The sequence below is a fragment of the Peromyscus eremicus genome, chromosome 8b (assembly GCF_949786415.1).
Source record: "Peromyscus eremicus chromosome 8b, PerEre_H2_v1, whole genome shotgun sequence".
Lineage (NCBI taxonomy): Eukaryota > Metazoa > Chordata > Mammalia > Rodentia > Cricetidae > Peromyscus > Peromyscus eremicus.
Window position 1 is genome coordinate 13,133,557 of NC_081424.1, and position 15,993 is coordinate 13,149,549.

The 15,993-nt window shown below is 49.2% G+C and overlaps 1 protein-coding gene across 1 annotated transcript in view; it reads right to left on the bottom strand.

The window, feature by feature from the left end:
* Traf3ip2 (TRAF3 interacting protein 2) overlaps positions 1 to 15,658 on the bottom strand; it is a 42,033-nt gene extending 26,375 nt beyond the window's left edge. Inside the window, exons 1-2 of the mRNA XM_059272526.1 lie at positions 15,185 to 15,658; positions 1,491 to 2,324 (exon numbers count right to left, since the gene is read on the bottom strand). Of these exons, the coding sequence (XP_059128509.1) occupies positions 1,491 to 2,324; positions 15,185 to 15,437 (1,087 nt within the window). The 5' untranslated portion in view covers positions 15,438 to 15,658. The remainder of the gene's footprint in view (positions 1 to 1,490; positions 2,325 to 15,184) is intronic.
* Positions 15,659 to 15,993: the final 335 nt, after the last annotated feature.

Below are 15,993 nucleotides of genomic sequence, written 5' to 3' on the forward strand. Positions count from 1 at the left end.
TATTTTGTATGTGAAGCACTCCCATGTCCAGCCCAAGTTCTCTCCTGTCTGTCTTTCTTCATCTCTCCGCATTCTTAAAATCAAAGAGTCCCTTCCAACCCCCTTCAACAGAAGAAATAATACAGAGGGCAAGGGGAAGGTGAGCCGGTGACGGAAAGCTAGCTCTTAGGCATGAGAGATGAAGTGTCCCCATTTGGTCATGTCTGCCTTAAAGGAGGCTGCCCAAGGGGGCAATGCTTACCTCCAAAGGCTTCAACAGGAAAAAAACTTTCCAGTGGGAAGATCTTCCTGGACTCTCATTATCAGAGTCAATGCTGTTTTGCTATCATGATGAAGCAATCTCCTGTCTGCTTGGGACTTGCAAGGCCTTTGACTAAGTGTTCACACTTCTGCACCTTTATCTAAGGGGTTAATCAGAAATGCAGATAAAAATAATGTTTGTCATAGTATTGATTATTAGACCAGAAAACTGGAAAAACTTTAAATGTCTGACAACAGAGGACAAGTTAGTGATAACTTAGCAATATATCTAATGAAATACAATTCAGCATTGAAACATTTTATCTCGTTTTTACATTGGTGTGTGTGAGTGGTGTGTGCCCGCTCTCTTGGGTGCCACAGTGCACATGTGGAAGCCAGAGGACAGTTTGCAAGATGTCTCTCCATCCATCATGTGGGTCCCAGGGATGGAACTCAGGTTTCAGGCTTGGCCACAAGTCCCCTTAATCACTGAGCCATCTCACTAGCCCAATTCAACATTTTAGAACATTGCTGGAAAAAGTACAGTCAGTGTCATTGGAAAGGATTTTATATTAGATATGCATGCAAATATATCTATAAAAACAAACCCACTGGAGGTAAATGTATCAAAATCCTGATAGGGAATTCTATTTGGGTAAAAGAAATATCCACCCACATACTGCTGTTATCAGAAAAAGTATCACTACAGGCAGATAAGTAGAATTTCAACAGCTTTTAAAACTAACCTGGAGACTTCTGAGAACTAAACACAACATCTGCTTACCAAAGTTAAGTTCTCAGTGACTCAGACTTAAGCAATCCACCACACCTGTGCTATGGTTGGCACTCAGCTGGCACCCGGTCCCGCCCACATGCTCTGCCAACCCTGATGGGAAAAGACCAGGGAAAGGAAGGACCCAGAAAGAAGCCCCAAAGACTAGGACAAACGAATTTTCTAGAAATCAATCAGCATCTTCTCTCTGCCTCGAGGCAGGTTTCAATTGCTCAACAGAGGGATCCACTTGGTCCTGAAAGTTTCCTACAGGGAGATTTAGGTGAAAGGGGGCCTTGGCCAAGAAAATGCTTCCTACTAAGGCCCCCTGGCAAACGAACTGCATGTTCACACACCCTGCCCCTGAGAACACTCTCCCTTACTGCTAGTCTGGGGACACTGGCAGTGCTGTGAGGCGCCGTTTCTTCAGTCCCTAGCCCGGAACCTCCAGAAGCCCAGAAGGATAAAGATCACTTACATGGTGCCTGGTGATAGGGCCCTCCAGGGCACTGATATTGATAGTTCCATGGAATCTGTGGGGAAGGACTGAGAGGCAGCCTCTGCGCATGTGCTGGATGCCTCTGAAGTTCAAACTGAGGGAACTCCCTGGACCTCAGAGGCCCAGGAAGGTCCTGTAGGTAACATGTGGAGGTGAGGGGCAGCGGCCTTTCCAGCTGCCTGATGCCCAGGACGTCTTGGGGCTGGGAATCATATCCGGTGTCTATTGTGGGCACATCTGGGGCTGCTCTGTTCCTGAGGGGCCGGGGCCGAGGTATCGTCTCTTGGCCACCACTGGAGGAGTCTGCCAGAGCATTAGGTAAACTTGGGTCCGATTTATCTGAGTCGTGGCCAGTGTCAGGAGAAGCTGCTGAAAGCTGAGATCCCAGGCGTCTATGGCGTTTTTCCATAAGTGAAAACCGGTGCCCTGGAGGGAGGGCTCCAAGCACAGACTCAGACTCAGGCTCGCTGGCTTCGGACAAGCAGGAGCAAAGCCCGTTGCCAGAATCGGGGTGCCTTCTCAAGAAACTGGCTTCACTCTCCTCCAGGACTTTAGTGCGCAGGCAGGTGACCTGTTGTGACACAGGCTGGTGATTTGCAAGTTTCAGGGGAGGGTGAGCCTGACAAAGGTCCCCTGAAGCAGGGTGAGGGGCTTGGAGTGCAGACAAGCTGCTGGGTGCCATGTTCCTTGTATTTGGAGCAGGTGGTTCCAATTCCTCTTCCAGGGAATATTCTGGAATTGGTTTCAGCAATTGACTTGGGAACGGTTCTGATTCGTCAACCTCCACAGGAATGCTTCGGTTCATTCTAGTTTCTGGAACAAGAGAAAACATGCCACAGTCTCAGAAGATAGATCAGTGCTTGGAGTCCCCATTTTATGACCTTAAAGGACCTGGTTCAGGATGTGGTTTAAATTAACAGTGGTGTGACACCACTGTGTCTGCAGGGCCCGATCACAGAAAGTTGTTTACTTCTCCATTCCGGGGAAAGGCACTAATGTTTACGAAGATATTTGATCTGGAAGGCAATTGAAGAAATATGACCAGATGTCGTTGTGTGGCAGGAACTGCTTACCAGCAAGGAGAAACCATGGGTGAACATCAACTGCTACAAATTGAGGAGAGAGAAATGATCAGAAAGTGGCTACTTTGTGTGTTTGGAATGCATGATGAAAAAAAAAAAATCCCAGGAACTGATGTGGAGCAATCTCCAGGACACACTGTTGATTGTTTTTTTAAAAAGTGAGAAGCAGGACACCGTGTGCATGAGACTAATACTGCGTGTACGAGAAGCACAGAGGACTAGATGCATGTGGCTACGTGTGCATGTGTGTGATGTACACACACACACACACACACACACACACACACACAGACTAAGGGAAGAGAGGAATGTGATGAAGAGTTTGACCTTTTGAACTTAAATTTTATATATATTTTTTTATCCCACTTGGCTATTGCTTCATAACACTAAATAAACTTAAAAACTAAACTTAATAACACTAAATAAAAGTTTCTTAGAAAAAGAAAGCACAAGCTTAAACACATTGAAACAGGTCATAGTGACATTTTCCACTTAACAACTTGGGTCATTTGGAGGATGTATTTACCTCTGGGCACCGTGCCTGTAACGAAGGTAGCCATGACTAAAGGCTTGTCAAGCTCCCCCCTTGGACCCCAGAGCAGAGCCCAGGATCCAAGCAATATTGCTTTTATCTCTCAAAATCGACTTAACACAGTGGGGAGGGGAAAACGCTTCTCTTGTCTGCCTAATCATTAGCTAGTTGCTGTGATGCCCAGCTGTAGGGCAAATGGAGGAAAGCCTGGGAAATGGGGTCCTGTAGGGACCCTGGGGGTTCACAGGAGGCCGCAGAGCAAGCGTGGTAAGAGAGCAAGCATGTGTGGGAAATCCCAGTGGTTGATTCTGCAGAGGCCCTTTGTACACAGCACACTTCAGATACTAGAGAGAACAAGGCTGTACGCAGAGTTTTAAATTCCGACTTGGGATCCATGTAGCCTTTCATCACCACCGTGTACGGAGAGCCTACAGTGCCGAAAGTCGCCGAGGACAGACATGATTGTTTTAAGACAGCTTTCAGAGACTGGAAATTTGTAGTCCCTGACACCCCGCCCACTGCAGTAAAAGAAGAGCATGCACTGCCATGTTCCCCTTTCACAGAGCAGGCCAGCAGTTTGCTTGTAGGTGGAACCCAGGGCTTTCCACATAGCAGGCAAACATCGGCTACTGAGCTGGAGCTTTGGTGCCTATCCAGTGGGCTTAACTGTCTACAGAAAGCCAGGCACGTTAGCACGTGCCTATAATTGCAATTATTAAGGAGGCTGAGGCAGGAGAATCATTTAAGCCGAGGAGCAAAACTCATCTCTCACTCCCTTGCTGCTGCAATCCTTGTACTCTTCCTGGCACACGGGATGCTTCCCGCTTCCCTTAGCCTCCTCTCCCAGGCTGTTGTACGCGTGCATCCCTTGGAAGAGATCCCACCCTCTAACTTGGTTAGAACTTGTGAAGATGACGAAGAACCTACCCAAGATAAAAAGGAGCCCAACATTTTACTGTCTTTAGATGCACACCGTCCTTTTCCTGTTATCCTTATCATTTGTCCACAGCTACAAAACGGGATACACTCTGCATCACGCTCTCCCATGTCTCCCCAGGGTGGCTCAGTGCTGTGTGATCGCCTGCAAGCATCCGTGAGCCCGCAGATGAGTGTGAGGGGGACGGAGGGGTGGCCAGCCAGCCAGCTAGCACAAGGGTGACATTCTGCCAGCTCTTGTCACGTGATTCCCATCCACTGCTCAAATTTCAAACACTCCAGGTGCAAATGTCTCTAGTCTCCCCGGGTTTTCAAATGTGGACATCTGAGGAGGACTTCCTACCAAAAGCAAAGTTTCGGATTTGACTCTTCTAGCTCAGAGGTCCGCCAGGGGCTACAAGGAGGCTAATATCACAGGTGACAAGTGTGGCCATTTCATAGGACTTAGAACTGGTCTGGAAAGGGCACATGGCCCCTCAGGTGATAATAAATAAACCTGTCCTGGCAATGAAAACCCTCTCAGTAAACCTATAGGGTCAGTAATCACTACAAAATGAAAATGGACTCCCAGGGTTTAAATACACAGACAGCAAGCCCTTCCTCCACAGTAGTAACCCACCCCCAAAGCATAAGCCCAGTGACAATTGCTTTTGAAATACCTACAAGTAGTGCAGATGAAAGAGGATGAGAGACTAGTAGACAGTGAAAGCTCATCACAGTATTCCTAAAGAGCTGGACAGCATGTGCCACCTGCAAGTCACCTGATCCCATCCAAGAGAAAGCACACAGGGAGGCAGAGGACCTACCTCAGGGCCTTTGCACTCGCTGCTCTCTTAGAATACTTTTCTCTCCGAATACTGCACGGCTCTCTTCCTTTCTCCTCAAAGGTCTCTCTTCAACTGCCGCCTTCTCAGTGAGGTCCCCCTGGGCCCCCTTAGTAAAGCGTTTCCTCTCTCCTCTCTCTTCCATCCCCCTTCTCTGTTTTTCCGTCCTCTCCAGCAATTATTACCACCTTCCATATTCCATCAAGATATATAATGTAAATATTTAATCCTGTTTGCGTCCAAGGTATAATTTCATGACACATGACTTGTCAGGCTTCTACCCACAGTCCTAGACTCAACACCTATGACCACACCTGGTGCTAGCAGACGCTCAGTAAAGATTGCTGACTGAATAAATGATCGCTGTCTACTGTAAGGCAGTGCTTTGTAACTGGGTGGGTCCCTGACAGGGTTGCCATCTGTAGACATGGAGCCTCCCAGCTCTGGCCCTGGTCAGAAGTGGGAGAACATGGTCAGCCCTGCCCAGCCTCCCTGGCAGTCACAGGCGGCAGATGCACATAGATTAGAGAGGTTTATCAAAGATGCAGTTTTAACTGCGGTAAGACGTCGTAAAACTATTGTTCTTGGAAAACAACCCAGTATCTCGCCACTGCTAACCATCTCCACTTTCCTTGTTCTCTTCTAGGCTGGCTCCATGTTCTATTCATGTGACTCTCACCCTGCTGTGGCCTGCACTCCAGTCCAGACACAAGGCAAGTCTGGACTGATGCAGAAAATCCCTGCTCAACTAGCCATGACCTTGGAGAAAGCCCCTGACCTCTGAGCGGACAGAAAACCTTGCAGTCAGCACCTGGAAGCCCTGGAGCCTGCATGGCTGGGGCCACTCAGCAAGTCTGCAGAGCCGAGCCTTGTCGGAGCTGAAGAATAAGAGCACCCCTGCTACGCTGTGGCCCACTCTGAGGAAAGGGAGAGGCTAGGAGGAAACCTGGTGGGTGGGGTTCTGGCTGGGATGCCTCTGGAAGTCTCAGGGCAGATGCCAGGCCCAGCTTAGAGACCATGCTGGGCAGGGCTTCCATGCCTGATTCTTGAGTCCCTCGGGTGAACAGATTCTCCCATGCTTTGCCAAGGGGAAAGAAAGGACTGTGGGGATTCTAAGTCTGTGCCCCTCGACAGAGTCATTTCACTTCTAAGAATTTCCTCTCCAGAGAAGTGCGCACACCGTGCCAAATGAAGTCTATAAAGACAAGCGAGGCCACAAAGACTCTGAGACAGAATGGCTCTGCGTTTCAGAAGTGTTGTGGATCTGGACAGTGAGCACTGCATCTTTCAGAAATAATAGGGAAGTGCCATGCGAGCTGAAGTGGAAAGAGCTCCAAATGTATTATTAAGTTTAAAAAAAAAATAAAAGAAGTCATCGTGCCACATGGCTGTGACGTAAGACCACATGGCTCTCTGTGACGTAAGACCGGACATGTGCCTGTCATCTCCTGGAGACTAGAATGGTGGTTATCTCTGGGAAGGGAGCAAGTGGGACTCACTTCCCAGAATAGCCTGCCCCTTTTCTAATTTGTACTGAGTGTGTATCTACCTGTCAGACTCTCTCTGTTAGAAATGTAGACTCCACCACTGACCTGGTGTTCACAAAGATGAAGAACCATTGCCAACCGTGACTCCCACTCCACCTCCAGGAGACCGTGAACTCCTTAGATACAAAAAACAGTAACGGAGTGCCCACTGGGGCTGGCTTGAGCTGCAAACAGAGGCTAGGTACCAAACAACTGCCATGGAGAATGACTGCCACGGAGAATGACTGCCATGGAGAATGACTGCCACGGAGGAGAATGACTGCCACAGGGAATGACAGCCACGGAGAATGACTGCCACAGGGAATGACGGCCATGGAGAATGACGGCCACAGAGGAGAATGACTGCCACAGAGAATGACTGCCACGGAGAACAACTGCCACAGAGAATGACTGCCACGGAGAATGACTGCCACAGAGAATGACAGCCACAGAGAATGACGGCCACGGAGAATGACTGCCACGAAGAATGACTGCCACAGAGGAGAATGATGGCCACAGAGAATGACGGCCACGGAGAATGACTGCCATGGAGAATGACTGCCACAGAGGAGAATGACGGCCACAGAGGAGAATGACTGCCACAGGGAATGACGGCCACGGAGAATGACGGCCACAGAGGAGAATGACTGCCACAGAGAATGACTGCCACGGAGAACGACTGCCACGGAGAACGACTGCCACAGAGGAGAATGACTGCCACGGAGAATGACTGCCACGGAGAATGACAGCCACGGAGAATGACGGCCACAGAGAATGACGGCCACGGAGAATGACTGCCACGGAGAACGACTGCCCCAGTGAACAGCCACAGTTAGGCACATGGCAGGGTTCACATGCCCTCTGCTCCGACTCCAAAGACAGAAGCACTTCTCTTGGGAGTGTGGCTCGCCCACTTTGGGCCGAGAGCTGCACTGTATTTCCAGCTCTTGTATTTGGACTCCCTCTTCTTTTTTCTTTTGTGAGAGAGGGTCTCACTGTGTATCCGTGGCTGCCCTGGAACTCTACATAGACCAGGTTGGGCTTGATATAGCCCTCTGCCTCCTGAGTGCAGGGGTCAAGTGCGGAGTCTTTGTTTTAAATTATTTTTTTTTCATGTGTATGAGTGTTTTGCCTGTCTATATGTTTGGTGCCACATCTGTGCCTTGGTGACACGGGAGGTCAGAATTGGACATTGGATCCCCTGGAACTAGAGTTACAGGTGATGATGAGCCACCACGTAGGTACTGGGAACTGAACCTGGGTCCTCTGCTCAGGCGGCAGCCTCTCATCACTGAGCCAGCTCTCCAGCCCTCTCCATCCTCCTCATCTCTGTCAGTTTCTCCATCTCTCCCCAAACCTCTAGCTTCCCTTTTCCCTCCCAGGTCTGAGGCTGTTATCCTCTGCCTCCCGCAGCCCCAGCAGGACTGGCTTTGGGACAGTCAAAGACACCCCCTGAGGATGTGTGCCCCTGGTTTACCTTTCACAGAATTGCTCACACTCCTCGCTCCCGCCTTCTCTGCACACAGCCCAGCCAGTCTCCTTGGGCTGCGGTCAGCTCCACTCAGATCCGTTCCCAACATCCATTTCCTACTGTGTCTCATACCTTTACTCACAGAATCTCAGAAAGGGGCCCATTAGCCTTCACAGTACCTTTACGATCCCACCAGGACCTCTGTCCCTCTGGTCATCCTGGCCTCCCTTCTTGCATGTCCGTCAGACAGCTTCCTTCCCCTTCCTGTTTGAGAAGCAAGTCTCTCTCAGGACAGAAGCAAAAGGACCTACTGGCATGCTCACAGTTCACTGTGGATCTGACTTACACGTGGCCTTGCCCTGAATCAACATGTATTTCTCAGGTGTGAGATACACACAGAACTTAACTGCTTCTGGATGCAGACTTCTGGATTTTGATTGCTTCCCTACCAGCTGTGTAATTAAATGTTAGGACCATGACAAAGTCACTTAACCCCTCCAGGCCTCTTTTGACTCATCTACAAAAAGGAAGGAATAGCAACTCTGTCCTATAGGTGTGTTATGAGGCTAAAATGGTACAGCATGCCCAATGCAGAGCCTGGTCCACATCCAATTCTTAAGTTAATTTTAATCCAGCGAGAGACTTGGCTTTGGAATAGTTCTTCTAGATGCCATGCCTGCAGGTGTACCAGCTACTAAGAGTGTCACCCGAAACCTAATGTATGGAGACTGTAGCTGTGTGACCAGCGAGCGTGTGTGCATGAGAGGACTCCACCACGTTTGAGTGACATCTGCTCATCTGGTCCTGGGCCACAGGCAGGGTGAGAGGTACCACTCTGCTATTCTACGACACACATTCAAGAGCTTTGCCAAAGCCACACCAGAGGCTCTCCCAGCAGTTTCCACAAACCATCGAGATCCAGGGCTGGCAAATTTTCCCAACAAAGGGCCACACAGCACATCCTTTCTGCTTTGTGGTTCATATGTTGTCTTCCTTGTATTTCACTGTGGGGTGTGTGTGTGTGTGTGTGTGTGTGTGTGTGTGTGTGTGTGTGCAGGTGTGTACCCACAGAAGACAGAGAAGTTGTTTTTATTTTATTCCCCTGAGGCAGAGTCCCCCACTGAACCTAGGCTGACTGGCAGGTGAGGTGGTAGGATCCACCAGTCTCTGACCCCCAGCACTGGGTTACGGGCATGCACAGCCATGCACATCTTTTCCCATGGGGTCTGGGGACTTGAACTCAGATCCTCATGCTTGCACAGCAAGGCTCTTACCCACTCAGCCATCTCCTACTGCCTCACAACTTCTGTTGTTGTTGTTTTAACAACCCTTTAAAAGAGATAGGGGCTGGAGAGACGGCTCAATGGTTAGGCACGCACACTGTTTTTGCAGAAGACCTGCATTCTGTAGCCAGCATCCACGATGGATGGCTTAGAACAACCGGTAACTGCAGGTCCAGAGGGATGGTGCCTCTGGCCACCACAGGCAACTGCACTCACATGCACACGTGCACACACCCTCCCCGACACACAACTGAAAATCAGTAATTTTAATTAATATAAAAATGATTCTTAGCACTAGACTAGTAGAGAAAGACCTCATGGGCTACCTTTTGGCCTGCGGGCTACAGTTCACCAACTGCTGATAAAGCTTATGCTGATGTAGCAAAATGCAAAAGTAATAAAATGGATGTGGTTAGGAAACTCTGCCCTCTCTTACCTGTCTCCCGTTAATATTTACTGAATGGTTGTTATATGTAGAATAGTTACAAGGATTTTTATACACAGTAACTCATTTAGTCCTCGCTGTGACCTGAGTTGATGGGTGCTGTTCTCGGTTCTGTTTTATAACGGGGAAACTGAGGTACAGGAAGGTTAAAGAACTTCCTCAAGGTCCTATGGCCAGTAGCAGCAGTTCAGCCCCAGGGCCTGCGCGCTGAGCAGTCTGCACTGACTGAAGGACGAGCAGCCGCCCAGGAACCACTAGCGACTCTGGGATAAGTCGCTTCCAGAGTATTCACCTTGACCTGGAGGGGCCTGGACCACACCTCCAGTGTTCAGTCAGGCACCACAGGGGGAAGCCTGGGTGTTTTTCCCTCACGCCACTACAATGGAGGGTGCGCCCAGACTGCAGAGGCATCTTGATTTGAAAAAAAAGCACTTGATTGGATCTCATTAAATTTTAATCATAAACTGAATTCAAAATAAATTGAAACCTGGATGACAGAGCACAAACAAAGGGCAATGATAAATGGAGATGCAGCTGGGAAGGGGACAGCTTCCAGGGGACATCTCTGAGGCAAGGACGGATGGGATTTAATGAAGGAGTTGTGTCCCTGGAAGAAGACAAATAGTAGAGCAAGGAACAGAGGAAGGGCAGGAGTGAGCAGCTTGAGTAATTAATAAATGCCCCAGCAGCTCCTAAATATTCAAGACGAGCTGATCACCAACTGATTGGATTGGGGTTTGGTCTTGTGGAGCCCAGCCTGGCCTTGAAATCCTGATCCTCCGGCCTCTACCTCCTAAGTGCTGAGGTTACAGGCACTCACCACTATATCAGGCTGGATATTTTTTTTTAAATATGTATGTGTGTATGTTGGTTTGTGTGGGGGGTACATGTGTGTGTGCTTGTGAAGGCCAAGGTGAAAATCAGGTGTTTCCCTCAGTTGCAGGGTCCGACACCATGTACCTTCTTCAGTTACTCTCCACCTTATGTATGGAGGCAGGATCTCTCTCGCCTCGACTTCATGGGTAGTATGGCTGGCCACCTTACTCTGGGCATTCTCTGTCTCTGTCGCCAGAACACTGGGATTCTAGGCTTTTCCGTGGGTTCTGGGGATCTGACTCCAGTCCTGAATTTCTTTTGTTATTTTTTAAAAATACTGTTTGGGTTACTGATAGGGTTGAAAAGTCCTAGAGATATATAGCATGAATATTTCAGGTGGCCATAATAAACAAATATATACATTTGTAGTTGGGAGGATTCTGAAATCCAATTTGGACCAGATACTTGCAATTACAGATTCTCGAGGTATTTTTTACTCTCTAGGGAATAATTTAAATTTTCTTTTTATGTTTTTTTTGTGTGTGTGTGTGGTATGTTGCCATGGCACCCATGCACGGGTCAGAAGACAATTGGGCAGGAGTCTCTTCTCCCTTTTCCACCCTGTCGATCGATCCCAGGGATCAAACCCAGGCTGTCGGCTTGGTGGCAAGCACCTTTACAAGCTGAGCCATCCTGCCAGCCCCGAAAGAGTAATTTTTTTTTTTTAAGTGCCTCTAAAAATCACAGATCTTTAGAAATATCTGTAAACTCATGAATTTCTTTGTCTACTGCCAAAATGTATGCAAATTACCAGAAGGTTGGTTTGGTCAGTGGAAGCCTGGTTTGGGGTGAACCGGTCAGCTCAGATTCAAACTCCAGTGAGCAAACACTTCCAAGCTTACTTGCAGAATTTCCCTGAGAGAGAAGTTGTTCCATTAGGGTTTGCCAGAGGCTCTGAGGCGGTGTAAGCTGTGGAGACACGGGGGCATTTGCTGGACTTTGTACAGAAAGACTCACATCAGGCTGAGGGCAGTCATTATGTTCTGCTCTGACTTGCGGAAGTGGCCTTGGGACTCCAGTGCTGAGCTGCGTGGTGTGGAGGGAGACTTCTGGGAACAGACTGCCTACCACATTGAGAGCTGCTAATAAAAACATTTAGAGAAACAACCTCAGGCCAGCTCAGGAGCTTTTGTTGCCATTGTTTGCTTTGTCTGGTTTTTTGTTTTTTGTTTTTTTTTGTTTTTTTTTTTTTTGCTTGCTTCACATAGGTGGTCTTTCTGAAGCTCCTATGTGTGATTCCTAATTCAGTTCAGGTCACAGAATGAAGGGGAAGGGGCAGGAAGGATGAGAAGGGAAGGGCTATTGCTGTGGGAGAAGGACCTTGTAATCTACACGTGTTACAGGTGCGGGAAGGGTCGATGGGATCGTCACAGGACAAAGGCAGGAATGTGCAGGGTGGGCCAGTGTCCAGGATGTCTAGGCGGACAACTCAGGAAAAGTTCTGAGATGAGAGTGGGACCTGTTTCCCCTTGGAGAGGAAAGGAAGAGTGTGGAAGGCTGGGTACAGGAGCCAAGTTTCCTTCACCACTCAGGGACTTGCCAAGACCCCGTGTAGACTAGGTCTGCTGGGCACGAGAGGAGGAAAGGTCGTGTGAGGGCCTCCCACCCATCCACTCAGCAGTATCATCAGGGAATCAAGCCAAAGTGGCCGCATGCTGAGGATGCCACATGCATGACAGTCCACCCGTCCTCCGCTGGTAGACCTCCAAGAAGGTCTACGTGTGCACACCTGCATGCACACATGTACACCAGCGGAGTGAGCAGAGCTCTGAGGCTGGAGCACACATGGGCTCTAAGGAGGCATGCCGGGAAGGAGACAAGGACTGTTCGAGAGGGAGAAGGAACCCTGTGTTTCCTGAACTAAAAATATCTGGGTGACAAAGCATTGAGGAGAAACAGGAGAGGCCTGGGGGACAGCTTCTAGATTCCAACCATCGGCTGCTTCTTGTGGAGAGCCAGCTGGACTGTTTTGATAAGGAAATAGGATCAAACATCAGGGGTCATTTAGTTGGATGGGAAAGGAACTGGAACCGGGCCGCCTCCATATATATATGTTTTTAAAGGTGAACCTAAAACTGCCTGCAGCAGAAAACGATTTGAATTCAGGATCTATCTGAGATTTCCATTCTGCAACGTGTAAAACATTGATTTAATTTAGACAAACCACTCCGCCATCATCTATCTTCCTGAATGCCTGCTAAACGATGCCTGGAAATATGACTTTCTCCTCTTCTTTTAATTTCCAGTTTATCTGAAAGTCACTAATGCCTTCATCCTTGGAGGTGCGGGCTTGAACACTTTATCTTGGTACCTCTGAGACTCCCTGAGCGAGGAAGCTTTCCCTCCAGCATCCTGTCCAGACTCCTGCCTAGCCAGCCCTGCGCAGGGAACACATCAGAACGGCTGCATCACCCGTCTCCTCACACTTGTGGAGTGACTGGGAAGAAGAGCACCAGATTAAGAAGGGCTGTGGTGGAGCCTTGACCCATCAAAGCAAGGCGGGCAGCCACACAGAGCTGCTGCCCTGGTTTAGAAGATAATGCTTCAGATTTAAAATAAGACTCAGGAACTCGCCACAAGCAAAATATGTTGGAAGTCTGGTACCCTTATTCCAGAATACCGAGAACCATCTACAAACACCACAGGGCCTATACTGGAGCCTTATACCCTACAGAGAGTTTAGCAATACCCAAAGCCCCAAATCTGCTGTCCTCTCAGCCAGAACCTGTTGGGACTCCTTGCTGTGGGATGGTCTGTATGTCAAATGTGTTGTTGATTGGTCAGTAAATAAATCACTGATTGGCCATTGGCTAGGCAGTAAGTATAGGCGGGACAAGGAGAAGAATTCTGGGAAGTGGAAGGCTGAGAGAGAGACACTGCCAGCCGCCACCATGACAAGCTGCGTGGGAAGGTCCCGGTAAGCCACGAGCCATGTGGCAAAGTAAAGATTAATAGAAATGGGCTGAATATAAGAGTGAGAGCTAGACAATGATAGGCCTGAGCTAATGGTCAAGCAGTTTAAATAATGTAAGAGTTTGTGTGTTTATTTTATAAGTGGGCTCTGGGACTGGCGGGACTTGGTGGCGGGAGCTGGAGAAAAATTCTCCAGCTACAACTCCTACTGACAGTAATTTCTCAAAAGAAACAGTAATAATTTTTTAAAAGCAGTGGTTTGGAAAAGGTTAAGGACCCGGTGGATCCGCCATCTAATAACGGCTCTAATCGCAGTCACCAGCCTTACATGGTGTTAGGATGTGTCTCACTGGTCCCTCTCCCCTCCCATTAAAGGCCCACACACTGACTGCTGGAGCCAGGAGTGCCTTCCTGCTCCAGCTCCTGGCCTCCGAAGCAGGATCCGCTGCCAACCCTGGAGCCGGCCTTGACTCTCAGCAAACACATGGGACATGAGCTAAATTCGAGAAATCCCATTTCCCCCTATGTGGTTAAAGCCAAAAATGATGGCTGGATTGAGGGCAGCCCCCCTGCAGAGCCGCAGCTGACACCCCCACCCCCAGCCCACCACAAGCTACGTGCCCTGACAGCTGCTCCTACCTTCGGCCTGGAAAGCAGATGAGGGGAACGAAAAACTCTTTAAAAGTTTATGTGCAAGGAGCCCGAGTACCTCTACATGTTTGATGGCATGCCAGGTCCTGGGGGCTGGAAAAAAACGGAAGAAGCAAAGGCCTTCCTAATGGACTAGTAGCAGAGGTAAAATTTATATGTGTAATAATCAGTAAACAAAACATGTCTTCTAAGACCACCCATTATGGTACCCTTCCGGGACTGCCCTGGCCTTGTTTGGTTAGAAAGGAATTTAGACATAATCATGTTAGTACACACACACACACACACACACACACACACACACACACACACACCGCAGATGAAGAAATCCAGGCTTCTGGGAGCCAAAGAGAATTGCCTAAGAGATGGACCCACACAAAGTGGAGGGAGAACTTGGAACCAAGTTTTCTGACCTCTTTTGAAATTATTAATTTCGTCTCTTTTTCACTCACTTCGTAGTCTAATAGGCCACCATGAACTAGGAAGTCATAAGAAGGCGGCTTCTAAGATCAGCGTTTCTCCCCTGGCGTCCCCCAGCACTGTCCAGAACCAGCAAATGCCTGGCTAAGGAGAATGGAGGGGGGCGGGGGGCGGTGTCGAGCACTTCCTGAGCCAAGAACGTGCTGATGTTTTCTTTTTCCCCCAGCATAAAACCAGGAGAAAGAAAAAAATGGGAGTTGGCCTTCCCGCTCTGTCACTGACGTGTCTGTGGCTGGAAGCCAATTACTTAGTCCTTGCTACCATGGCTCCCTCCTCGGAGAAAGTTTGATTTGTTTAAAAGACGGGCTCTTGCTAGTAGCCCAGGCTAGTCCTGAACTCACCATGGTTAGCTTGATTTCTTGATTTGGAAACTCGAGGAGACACTAGGAGTAGCTGGTAGTCGTGTGCTCCTCTCATCTCAGTAAAGAGTTAACCTCAGCTCGGCCTGCCTGAAACACTAAACCAGAGCCACGTTTCCTCCTGGAGCTCGGGCTGGTCTCAGCTCAAAGCTGGTCTCCAGATGAACAAGGTAAAGGTGGAGAGACAGGGCGGAGGAAAGCGAGGCCAGAACACTCTGGCAGAGGAGAAGGCAGTGGACTGGAAAGCCCGTCCGTGGTTAAGGAGGTCGACGCAGGTAGCAGTGAGATCACTCACCTCCGATCGCCGCTGCAGACAGGCAGGCCCGGGGGGTGGTCGCTGGCTCTGCTCCGGGGCTCCACCTTGGGCCGCTCAGACCTCCCTCGCCCTCTCCAGGTCCAGGTAAGCGGTGGAGCAGGCTGCGAAGCAGGAAGTGGATGTTGTATGCAAATCTCCACCGAGAGGAAGCTTCGGCTCCGCAGGCTCCCCGTGGGCAGTGAATCAACGGCTGAGAAGTCTCACTCTTTCTTAAAACAGAAACCTCCTTCATTTACCAGAGAGAGTCAGCAACCAATTAGGCGGCGTCCTGATTTTACCACCCAGATAAGAAACTGTGAGGAATGCCCCGGCCTCGGGGTGACTGCGGTGCCTGAGAAGGTGTCTCGGGGAGACTGAACTTGAGTGTTCAGACTGTGTATTCATTAGCAGCTTCAAACGAGGAGACTGGGGCCTGATAATGGGAAGGAGTATGAAGCAAGAGTTTTTACTGTGTCCTTTAGCTACCTAAAACACGTGTGCTGCCCAAAACTAAGGAGCAAGGATTCACTGTCTCCAGCTCTGTGCAGCAGTGTATGAACACACACACACACACACACACACACACACACACACCCCTCTGGCTTCTTATTTCACAATCTTAAGTGTCTTTCTTCCTCTGTTTATTCAGTAGCCTAGGGATCCGAGACACAGGATGCTGCTGCTCCAGCGGCGGCAATGTGTTTGGACAATATAAATCCAGGTGATTTCCCGTGCACTGGAGGATGGTGGGAGCCAGTCCAAGTGTGAACTCAGTCATGTCACAGGGCCACAGGGCTCTTCACTGCACC